The sequence below is a fragment of the Saccopteryx bilineata genome, chromosome 12, assembly GCF_036850765.1.
Source record: "Saccopteryx bilineata isolate mSacBil1 chromosome 12, mSacBil1_pri_phased_curated, whole genome shotgun sequence".
Classification (NCBI taxonomy): domain Eukaryota; kingdom Metazoa; phylum Chordata; class Mammalia; order Chiroptera; family Emballonuridae; genus Saccopteryx; species Saccopteryx bilineata.
Genome location: NC_089501.1, coordinates 41,544,577 through 41,557,492, shown reverse-complemented (window position 1 = coordinate 41,557,492; position 12,916 = coordinate 41,544,577). Strand labels below are relative to the sequence as shown.

At 34.6% G+C, this 12,916-nt stretch overlaps 1 protein-coding gene across 8 annotated transcripts in view; it reads right to left on the bottom strand.

Annotated features, from left to right (window-relative positions):
* Positions 1 to 12,916, bottom strand: part of STXBP5 (syntaxin binding protein 5) — a 143,235-nt gene that overhangs the window by 37,203 nt on the left and 93,116 nt on the right. For 5 of the 8 annotated variants that reach the window (XM_066248449.1, XM_066248452.1, XM_066248451.1 and 2 more), the window contains exons 18-19: positions 12,139 to 12,290; positions 2,910 to 2,975 (exon numbers count right to left, since the gene is read on the bottom strand). In XM_066248449.1, the coding sequence (XP_066104546.1) occupies positions 2,910 to 2,975; positions 12,139 to 12,290 (218 nt within the window). The remainder of the gene's footprint in view (positions 1 to 2,909; positions 2,976 to 12,138; positions 12,291 to 12,916) is intronic. The other 3 variants (XM_066248450.1, XM_066248454.1, XM_066248456.1) reach the window with 1 other exon arrangement.

The following is a 12,916-nucleotide window of genomic DNA, read 5'->3' as shown; positions in this document are numbered from 1 at the left end:
TCATTTATATGTACTATTTTGAGTAAATACATTGGTGTTGATTTTTATAATACTGGCCCTCACCTGAGTATTTATGAGAAACTCACTTTAACTTCCTACCCATGGATATACATTTCCTCTTCTTCACAGTCTTTCTATTAACCAGGTTGGTTTTAATAATCCATAGCGCATCATTTATTTATTTGTCTTATTTCCCTTGCACTTCAGAAAAGTACTTGAGGCTAGTAATTTAATTACTACTTCCCATGGTTTTAATAACTTGTGGTTTCTTCACATTCACCTTAAATTCACCCTATCCATTTTTCTTTTTTGACCATCCTAAAATTAGTGGAGTTTGCATGTGTTGGTGAGTAGAATGGTAATAAATTATTTCTCTATTTCCTTATTAGAATGCTAGCTAGTAGGAATGAAGGCAAAAAGTTACAAATGCACAGTGAGACAACTGACCCATAAGAGGTAGCGTAGCTACTGTTAACTATTTTTAAAAAATATTTTATTTATTAATTTTTAGAGAGAAAGGAGTGAGTGAGAGAGAGAGAGAGAGAGAGAGAAAGAGAGAGAGAGAGAGAGAAGGGAGAGGAGCAGGAAGCCATCAACTCCCATATGTGCCTTGACCAGGCAAGCCCAAGGTTTCGAACCGGCAACCTCAGTGTTCCAGGTCGACGCTTTATCCCACTGCACCATCACAGGTCAGGCCTACTGTTAACTATTTAAAAACAGACAAGCAGTGAAAAGACACAAACTCTGTCAAAAGGGCAGCTTTGAGCATTTTATTATAGCTCCTATTGAATGGTTCAGTACTTGTGTATGACTGAGGTCTATTCTCCTGCTATCTAAGACATGTTTTTAGCACAACTACTGTCTATTCAAGTCTAGTGTGTATTTTGTAAAAGTAGACTGTTGTGATATGTAAGAATAGATACAATTCTTCAGAGAATTCTTCTATCTTAGAACATAATCAAGAAAACTAAAGAAAGTAAGATTTTCATATAGGAAGGTAAGAATTTGTGACTTAGCAATGGTGTTTGAGATCCTATAAATTTCTCTCCGTTGAAACTACACTGTCTTTTCTATGAACCGAAGAGCAGAGTATATTTTAAAATGTCGAACAATGTTTAGATTTCTCTGGTACAAAGAAAAGAGAATGTGAAAGGTTTTTACCTTACACAGTTTCTATATTTATATACTTAGATTGAAATATAATTATATACTTATCTACAATGACCTTCTGTTGGGTTATTCCAAATAGCTAGATATACAAACCTATTGAAAGTTTGGCTTAGGATAAAAAGGAATATTAATTTATTTGGTCTGAATCTTGCTAAAATACTTTTGATGGTCATTTATTGTATTAAAAGAGAATATGTTTTATGGCCAAATTATTCCATTTGGCTTATACCCCTATAATGACATCTATATTCACATGGCTTTAAGGGAAAGTAAGAACAAGGCAGTATTGTATGTAATCGAGAAAGAGCAGCAAGAATTAAGATATTATAATTCTAAACTGCTATTTCAGAAATAACTTTAGTCCTGAAAGATAAGAAACAACAACTTTGCTCCATTTTATTCAAACTTTAATCTACCAAGGTTAGATTAATACAGGTGCTACTTAATGTAATTCCTATGATTCTATATGTTCTATTAGTTTGATGAGTGAATTTAAATATAAAATTTAAAAATTAAGAAAATCAGAAGATCAATATATTTTAAGAAAGGATTAACTTGCGTTAATATCAGGAAAATGCAATTTTAAAAAGAAAACACCACAAAAGGTTTTATTATGCCTAATAAAATGCTACACTACAAAAGCAGGGAGTAAAGTAAAAAGCACTTCTCAATATTTCCCATTCTTAAAAATTCTTTCTGATGTAGTAGAAACAGTTAAGGATCAGAATCTATCATAGAACAGTTACCTATGCTAAAAACAATCTTTCCAGTAGGAAGTTGATCAAAATTCCAAGTCAGAATTTAATAAATATGATAGTTAAAATCATTAAAGATTAGCAGTTTCAATCCACTGAAAACATAATAAATTCAGGATTCTCCTAATCTTACAGAGACTCAAAAGCTACTAAATTTCTCTAGAATATTAATATATAAACAGGTTACATAAAGACCTATACATAAATAAGAAAGGACAAAGGCTTTAGTATAGTTATAAAATTATACTAGACATTACTCTGATCAAAAACCAAGAATATTCATAGTCTACAATGATTCTAATTGTCTATAGTCACCATTACAGTTCATATTTTAATGGAGATTATTCAAGGATTAGAGGACTAGTCCATGAAATGATGCCAGACATGCCTAGAGCAAAGACAAGACTGCAGGTAATGAAACCATTACACCCAAGGATAAGAGAGAAAATATATTTTCCCTAAAAAAATACAGCAATTAGAAACCTGAGTAGACACACTGCTCAAAAAAATTAGAGTATCAGGGAACATGCAGATACTCCAGTATTTTCAGCCTTTTGTATATGCATTTTCACCAATGAAATAAAAGTTATGCATCTCATTTGCATAATCGAACAACTTTCTTTGGCTTGTCATATACTTTTCTGATGTTCTTGTTTAATAAAAAATAAAATCAATGCCCCAGAGGGGCAGAGCATTGCCCCCTGGTGGGCGTGCCGGGTGGATCCCGGTCAGACGCATGCAGGAGTCTGTCTGACTGCCTCCCCATTTCCAGCTTCAGAAAAATGAAAAAAAAAAAATCAAATGCTTTTTTTATCACTTCATATTCATTTTGAAATATCCTCTAATTTTTGTGAGCAGTATCATTTATGACTCTTAAAAGGTAACAGCTGTAAATTTTTATCTAGGACATTTCTTTTCACTTAAGGAGAAGGCAAAAAATACAGTTATGATTTATAATTATTAATGATATAAAAAACAAATTACCGGAAGTTGGAGATTTGCAGCGATCTTCTGGGACTACAGTACCTTCACTAATATCACACAGACCTGCTAAAAACACAAAACCAAAAACCAAATCACACTACAAATTTATATAAATGCAGTTTTACTTCCTATTTGTAGTATACATTTGATGACTGTCCATTTAATAAACCAGAAGATTAACGACACCTGACATTGATACTATTCATTAGTTTTGAGATAGAAATATAGGAAAATTTTGACATTAAAACAACTCAAACTAATATTAAATACAGCAATCATCAGTTAAATAAGAAACAATTTTCAAGAAATAATTTGTTTTTCATCAAGAAACATTAGACATAATGCAAAACTGTTTAAAATCAGTAATTTGAAGTAGTTATAATATAATTATTATCGGATTTCTCTTGAGGAAGAATAAATAATGGTAATAAATTTGATGATTGTTACATCATTAGGACCCTCAACTCAAAGTGGTTTTCCCTATATATGTCTCAAACATATGCCTTATATATTTTTGAGTAATTAAAAATATATTTTGAACCTCCAAATCTGCAATTTTAAAACACTGCATATTATCATATTTATATTGCAAGGCTACCCCTCTTTAAAACTATACCACCACATTTTTAAAAGCTCTAGAGAAATACTTTCTTTTTACAGATATATGTGAATTATATAAAACTATCTTATTGTATGGTCTAAGTTCATAGGAAAAAACAGCAAGATATTTTATGCTGTAGATAAGAACTAAAAGACATGGTAAATGTAAAAGAAACAATATGGATATTAATTTGCTTGGTGATTTCAGTAAAAAAAAATCTTGCAAATTCTTTAAAAATTACAAATAAACACATCAAAAGTTTGGCATAGATGGGCAACAGACAAGGAACCATGCATCTGAGCTTCTGGAAAAGTTGGGTATCACGTAGACAATAATTTCCTACTTTTTTCATCTCATGGCACACATAAACTAATTACTACAATTCTGTGGTACACCAAAAATTGTATTTTTGCCAATCCGACAAAATAAAATAAGCATAATTTTGATTCATTTATACTGGACAGCTATTGTTGTATTGACTGTTATTTTTTAATTTGATAATCTAAGGGAAAATCTAAATAATCAGGTGTTGCACGTTTGAAAGTTTCTTGTGGCACCCAAGCTGAAAATCACTGATGTAGACATATGTGCATATTTTACCAGGGTCTGCTTTTCCTTTCCTTTGGTAAAAGACATGATGTCACACTGTCTACAGTAACCAAGAGAGCTCTCACAGTAACACTTTCAGAGAACACTGAGTACTGAATTGGGTTTATAAGAAGTGTTTCCTATTTTGAACTATACATTATCTGTCTTTATTAGGTAGAAAGTTTTTGAATGGCAATCAGTTTTCAATGTTCATCAAACTAGTGTTTCTGGAAAAACTAGTTTTTACAGTTGTAAAATGACAGATGCAATTATAGGTACACATTTAATCTTTGACAAAATATTTATTTATATAAATGGTAGCAGGTCTTTAAATAAGTTGTGATATATGGTAACAATCTAAGTATTTGTTGATAGACAAAGGAAATGTGGTGAGTGTATATTGTGTGTGCATATATATATATATATGCACAGTGAAATATCACTAAAAAGAGTGAAATTTTGCCATTTGTAACTATAAGGATGGAAATTGAGGGCATTATACTAAATGAAATAAGTTAGACAGTGGAAGACAGTTTACCTTATCTCACTTATATGTAAAACTAAAAAATCAAGAACGAAAATAAAACAAAACCAGCTCATAGATCCAGGAAACAAATTGGTGACTGACAGAGGTGAGGGGATGTAGGGATAGGACAAATGGGTGAATGGAGTCAAAAGGTACAAACTTCCAGTTATAAGTCACTGGGATGTGATCTACAGCATGGTGACTATAGTTAATAATACTGTATTGCCTAAAGTTGTTCAGAGAGTAGATCTTAAAAGTTCACATCACAAGAAAAAAATTTTTATAACTGGAAGATAACTGCTGTTAACTAGACTTACTGAGGTGATTATTTCATAATGTATATCAATACTAAATCATTATGTTGTACACCTAAAACTAATACAATTTTATATGTCAATTATAGCTCAATAAAAAATAAATAGTAGTGATAATATACTCTAGTATTATAGTGGGCCTAATTCAGAAAAAATAATCAACTTTGAAAATTTAAGCCTTCCCTATTTTGTAAACTGCTATTAAACACTATAAAAATATACTATGTGATATAATTCCCATTCTTAAAAATGTTGAAATTCCCATTTCTTCTCTAGGAAGAAATATTTAGGAAGGTAACTTAGAGGGTGTGATAGAAACTCTTCAGTTTAGATAATAAATTATTGAATAAGCTACAAACCCCTTCAATGCCTTCTATCTGGCTCAGGGTAAAAGTCAAAGTTCAATCTTCCATGACTGGATGATATGTAACCCTATTATATCTGACTGTGGCATATGCCATATGACTATGGTATACCCCACTACCTCTCTGACTTTATTTCCTCTCCTTCACGTACTTCCCCACCTCCCTCCCTCGCCCTACTCTGCCACACGTACCCCTCACTGTGCCTTGAACTCACCTACACTGCTTCAGAGGCACTATACTTGCTCCTCTCTGCTTAAAATGTTCTTTCCACAGGCATCCTCATGGATAATACCTCTCTCACTTTCTTTAAATCTTAGCTCAAAAGTCACCTGGATATTCTATTTAAAATTTAATGTCCATGTCACTAATATTTCAAAGCTCCCATCATTTAATTATTTCCTCCTTTAGCACAATTATGCAACTTTCTATATATTACTTACCAATTTAATTGTATTTTACAGGATAATGTGAGTTCCACAAGAACAGAGATTTCTATCTGTTTTATTACCCACAATAGTACACAGCACATGGTAGATGTTCAATAAATGTGTGTTGAATAATGCAATCAAATATGTGAAGGAATTTCAGAGCATATAATCTACTCCATTTTCTCTGTTACTGCCAGGTTGGTTCCCTTTAGCAAATATCCCTAGCAATATACAGTGTGTCTGTAAAGTCATCATGCACTTTTGACCGGTCACAGGAAAGCAAAAGATGATAGGAATGTGAAATCTGCACCAAATAAAAAAAAACCTCCCAGTTTCTGTAGGATGATGTAGCAGCATGTGCGCATGCGCAGATGATGACGTAACACCATGTATACAGCGGAGCAGCCCACGGCCATGCCAGTCCAGATGTGGACGGTACAGAGGAAAGTTCAGTGTGTTCTGTGGCTTGCTAAATTCGAATCTGTGACCAAAGTGCAACGTGAATATCGACACGTTTATAACGAAGCGCCACTACATAGGAATAACATTACTCGGTGGGATAAGCAGTCGAAGGAAACCGGCAGTTTGGTGGAGAAACCCTGTTCTGGTAGGCCATTAGTCAGTGACGAGTCTGTAGAGGCTAGCTATATGGGATAGCTATCTAAGGAGCCTTAAAAAATCTGTGCGTCAATGGGAGAACATATTTGACAATACGTCTGATAAGGGGTTAATAACCAAAATTTATAAAGAACTTGTAAAACTCAACACCAGGAAGACAAACAACCCAATCCAAAAATGGGCAAAAGAGATGAATAGACACTTCTCTAAAGAGGACATACAGATGGCCAATAGGCATATGAAAAAATGTTCAACATCACTAATCATTAGAGAAATGCAAATTAAAACCACAATGAGATATCACCTTACACCAGTCAGAATGGCGCTTATCAACAAAACAACACAGAATAAGTGCTGGTGAGGATGTGGAGAAAAGGGAATCCTCCTGCACTGCTGGTGGGAATGCAGACTGGTGCAGCCACTGTGGAAAACAGTATGGAGATTCCTCAAAAAACTGAAAATCGAACTGCCTTTTGACCCAGCTATCCCACTTTTAGGAATATACCCCAAGGACACCATAGAACGGCTCGAAAAGGAGAAATGCACCCGCATGTTTGTGGCAGCATTGTTCACAATAGCAAAGATCTGGAAACAACCCAAGTGTCCGTCAGAGGACGAGTGGATTAAAAAACTTTGGTACATATATACTATGGAATACTACTCAGCCATAAGAAATGATGACATCGGATCATTTACAATAACATGGATGGACCTTGATAACATTATATGGAGTGAAATAAGTAAATCAGAAAAAAAACTGAGATGAATCCATACATAGAAGGGACATAAAAATGAGACTCAGAGACATGAACAAGAATGTGATGGCAACAGGGGCGGGGGGTTGGGGGAAGGGGGATGGGGTGAAGAAGGAGAGAGGGGTTAGGGGAGGGGAGGGGCACAAAGAAAACCAGATAGAAGGTGACAGAAGACAATTTAACATTGCGGGAGGGGTATACAGCACAATCAAATGTCAAAATAATCTAGAGATATTTTCTCTCAACATATGTACCCTCATTTATCAATGTCACTGCATTAAATTTAATTTAAAAAAATGTTAAAAAAAAAAATCTGTGCGTGAGCCCACATCAAACTGCACTGAATAGGTATGAAACTGGGAGAGTTTTCCTTTTATTTGGTGCAGATTTCACATTTCTATTGTCTTTTGTTGCTTTCCTGTGACCGGTCAAAAGTGCACCATGACTTTATGGACACACTGTAGTTATCTACACTTTGCCCAAATGTATCCCAATTAGCTAGCTGGTAATAACCAATGTCTACTAAGTGCTTATTATGTGCCAAATACTGTTCTAAGAGCTTGACTTCTTGTTTAACCCTTTCTGCAGCCAATAAAATATTATCCTCATTTTACAAAAGAAACTGAGGCAGTGAGCGTTTTTCATTATCTTATGCAGTGAAAAACACCTAATTACTTCTAGAGATAGTCAACGTCTCTTTTAAATGTTTAAACAGGAGGCTTGATTTACTGTTTCAAATGTTCAACAAGACACAATTGTGTTTTTCAACATAATACATTCACTGACTGAGGCACACTGTATCAAAGTTCATACCAGGTTATAAATTGACCCAGTAGGTCCTTTGGTTTAATCCAGGGTTGGCAAACGTGTTCTGTGAAGGTCTAGTTTGGTTTTTGGAGCCAATATGTCGCAACTGCCCGGTTCTAATGGAGTAACACAAAGCAGCCACAGACAAAACATGAGCATGATGCTATTCTGACAAAACATAGCTGCAAATACGGGCAATGAGGTCCCGGCTGGTGAGCTCGGTCAGAGTATCATCACAAAATGCCAAGGTTGCGAGTTCAATCCCTGGTCAGCGCACATAGAGGAAGCAACCAATGCATGCACAACTAAGTGGAAAAACAAATGAATGCTTCCCCACCGCACCCCACCCCCACCTCTCTATCAAAGCCATCAATAAAAAGAAAAAAAAAACTGGTAGTGAACCAGATTTGACCCACAGAGAATAGTTTGCTGACCCATTATCTTATCAACTTGGCAACCATCAAACTAAACTAGGTATTTAGGTCACTTCTACCTGTCTGAGTCATAAAAGTATCACGACATTCTTTATCAAATATTGATTAACTTGAAATATGTCAACAGGCTGTCACAAGCCAGCCCAGTAGTTACCAGATTAAAAAAGTAACACTTATTTGGTACAACTTACTTTTAGTAAATCAATGCTGACTTCTATTGATCTCTCTATTGATCTATTTTTAATATACACACAAGATATCAGATACTTAGCAAATCATTCTAGAATGCTGACTGATCTGTAAATCAAATTTACTGATTTCTAAAATATTTGACTTTCATTAAATTGGGAGTACCTATACAAATTCTCTACACAAATTTTCTTGGTATCTTTTTATTATTGCTTGATTTGCCTTACTTACATAATGTAGCTTAGACTTTAATTTCCCCTTTACTTTTCACATTTTTCAGAGAGAAAAATCATTCTTCTTCATTGAGATTTGACAAATTTATTTAGTTCTACATTGTTTTTTTTTAAAACTATCATTTCAAATCATCCTTAAAAGGGGGTCCTAACTCAACTGTATTTCCATTGTAAACATTTTGCTTTATTTCATTTTTGAAAATCAGTCTTAATTCAATACTGTACTTGTTCATCTATGCAATATTTTTATCCATCCTTGATTTTATTGCTTATTTCTTATACAGTATTATCTTTTCTATAATATACATGCACAGAGAGAAATTTCAACTAGAACTATTGAGCTCCATATATACTTTTCCCTCTATTTTATTGACTATATTGATCCTATTTGAAAGTACATGCAAAACTAGATATATAATATATTTCACTTGTAGTAGAATTAAGACTTTTAGCAAATATATTAAGTAGTTGAAACATTTCATCACTACTTGTCCCTGTGAAAATTTCATAAATTTTGTTATAAAAACACGACATATTTTAGTCAATAGTTCAATTGTATTTTAATACAGCTATAAAACATTTAAACTTAAACAGTAATGTTTTATCTTATAAAATAATTTCATAAGTGACACCTTATTCTTTCTGAAAATATATTCATATCTATTGGTAGCAAAAATTTCTCTATTCAAAATGATCTATTAAAGCAGATAGAACCATTTAATGGTATTTGGACTATACTTCAAGAATATATAAAATATACACTTTAGTAAGATTATCATTTTTCATAGCAATGCAATGAAAAATACCAATGACTCTATATTTAATTTTATTTGAAATATAAATAATTATATTTTGACATTAAGATAAAAATATTTAATGTTAAGGAATATTTTTAAATACTTTTCATTTAATTTAAAATATCCTAAATATTACTAAAGTAAGCATAGTAACAATAAATAAATATTTTTCAATGATAAAGAAAAACTAGATGTTTATGCATAGGAGGACTAACTCTTCAATAATATCAATACATGGGGCTTACTACAGAATAAAGTAAATACTGTAAAATTTAAGAAAAATATATTTTAAAATTACATTGTAGCCTGACCAGGCACAGTGGATAAAGTGTCAGACTGGGACACAGAGGACCCAGGTTCAAAACCCTGAGGTTGCCGGCTTGAGCGCGGGCTCATTTGGTTTGAGCAAGGCTCATCAGCTTGAGCTCCAGGTCACTGGCTTGAGCAAGGGGTCACTTGGTCTGCTACAGCCCTAAGGTCAAGGCACATATGTGAAAGCAATCAGTGAACAACTAAGGTGCCATAACAAAGAATTGATGCTTCTCATCTCTTTCCCTTCCTGTCTGTCCCTATATGTCCCTCTCTCTGTCTCTGTCTTAAAAAGTTAAAAAAAATTACATTGTAAAACTGGTCTTTATCCTTGGATAAATTTACGTGTTTATGTTTAGTCTAGCAATTTTATGTAAACTACAATGAGGTATTAAAAAGAAATATAATAAATTAATTTTAGCAGTAATAAATATTTTCTATGGGTTAGTGGTAAAATTATTGAAAGCATTTGTCTCTCTCTAAAAAACTTCTCTATAATGACAATGTTCTAACTTTCTACCACAAAATATTAGTTTCTTTACTTTATAAAGAAACTGGATTGGGATACAAACATTTCAATAGCTATTTTCATATATATTATAAGATGAATTTAAGTAATAACTATATTATTTTACAACAATGTTTTAATAAGATTTAAAAAAATAAATGAAAAAAGAACATTTCACAGACAAAAGCAAAAATACCATGATTTTACTGATACGGAATGAATAACTTACTTAAAAAAGAAGAACGAAGTTTTTTCACAGATTCAGAATATAAGCTAGAAAGGCCGCACATGCAAGAAGTCAAAATCAGCAAACCTTAGTGAAGCAAAGAAAAGCAGAAGAAAAAAAAAAGGAGGCAAAGATACTAGAACAGAATGGCTGGGACAACTTCTGCTGGAGACAACACATGACAAAATGATTAGACACAAACAGAAATGGGGAAAAATTCAACTAACAAGACAGTAAGGTCAATATGCCATCACCTTTTCTTCTTATGAATGTGGCACAGGTGGTATTAGCCAATAATGTCCTGAGAGCAACTAATGAATGATTCTCAGAGGGAATTTTAACTCAGAAAGATCAAGATAGGAAATACAGACCAGAGTTTCCCAGTGTCCTACTGTGCACTGGTGTTCTGCAAACGGGTTAAATCTGTCCAACAGCCCTGGCCGGTTGGCTCAGCGGTAGAGCATTGGCCTGGCGTGCGGGGGGACCCGGGTTCGATTCCCGGCCAGGGCACATAGGAGAGGCGCCCATTTGCTTCTCCACCCCGCCCCCCTCCTTCCTCTCTGTCTTCCCCTCCCGCAGCCAAGGCTCCATTGGAGCAAAGATGGCCCGGGCGCTGGGGATGGCTCCTTGGCCTCTGCCCCAGGCGCTAGAGTGGCTCTGGTCGCGGCAGAGTGACACCCCGGAGGGGCAGAGCATCGCCCCCTGGTGGGCATAGCGTCACCCCTGATGGGCGTGCCGGGTGGATCCCGGTCAGGCGCATGCGGGTGTCTGTCTGACTGTCTCTCCCCATTTCCAGCTTCAGAAAAATACAAAAAAAAAAAAAAAAAAAATCTGTCCAAGAAAGGGTTCCCCTCAATCCCTGGTCCGGCAGGGCAGGCCCTGGGGAGACTGCAGCCTGTAGGTCAGTTACTGCCGGAGGCCTATGTTAATTAATAATACACCCCTATGTGTTAGAGATCCAGTGTACCTTTCTGTGTGTGCCGTGAGGTTAAAGAAAAAAATGGTGAGGGTTACTGGTATAGACAGCTATATAGAAAAGACTAATTATTTGGCAAACACAAAAGAATGCTATAAAGAAAATTCTTCCTGGGTCCAGATTTGCATTGAATCAAGGCTGAGTACACTATATTTTGATAGAACTGAAATTCATTTTTGTATCTACTTTTTCACATGGGAAGTTACTCTTTTTAATAATTAAAAAAATTAACTGTTGGCCTCATAATACCAAACAATAAAAGGGGCAAAACTCTGAAGTTAACTGTTCTATAATAATGAGACAAATTTTCCTGCCATTATAATTTAGCTAACTATGGTTCTTTCTCAGTGTTAAATAAAATCCTGAAATATTAAAAACAAAAGCAAAATCTAACACTAATACAAAACAAAAAGGGAAGCTCAATCTTTTACTGGTTTTTGACAGTTTACATAATATAAACTAAATCAGGCTCTTTATCTAACTGAAGTACTTATATTCACAGAAGTAACTCAGCATTTATAAAATTGTAATACTGGGGAATTCTTTTCTTTTTACCTCCTGAAGGTTGTCGAGATTTACGTGGAGACCGGGGTTCTCTCCGATAAGGATCATTGGAGCCATATAACTCAATGGTGCCCAGGTTGAGGAGAATGGCTTTCTGGAGGTAGTCAACCATCGCGATACCATTACAATTGCCAAAAACTACCCTGAAATAGAAAAACAGCAACATTTTAGCAAATAATAATTACAAGAAAATGTAGTGTATAAAGTTAAAAAAAAACACATGATGGGTGTTAGAAAAATTCCTCTTTAAACAGACTATCATAAACAGAAAAAACAGGTCATAGACGGCTTCTGATGGAATGATGTAGAGCTTTTGCAGACATTAATGATTACAAATCAGTATCATTGAAAAATTTGACAGAGGAGTTGCAACTTGATCAGAGACTTAAATTCTTTTTTTTTTTAGATTTTATTTATTCACTTTTAGAGAGAGAAAGAGAGAAAGACGACAGGGGGAGGAGCAGGAAGCATCAACTCCCACATGTGCCTGGACCAGGCAAGCCTGGGGTTTTGAACCAGTGACCTCAGGATTCCAGGTCAACGCTTTATCCACTGCGCCACCACAGGTCAGGCCGAGACTTTATTCTTATCGAGGCAATCTGACATCTATATTTGAGCCTCTCAGGGGAATACATTCCCTCCCACTGGGAAAACAGGGGACTATATCTCTGAGAAAGTTTTGGTAATCAACTATGAATAAATAAATTTTATTTGTTTAAGATGCCTTAGGCCAGGATTTGCAAACTAAAATTATATCGAGTGGCTATAT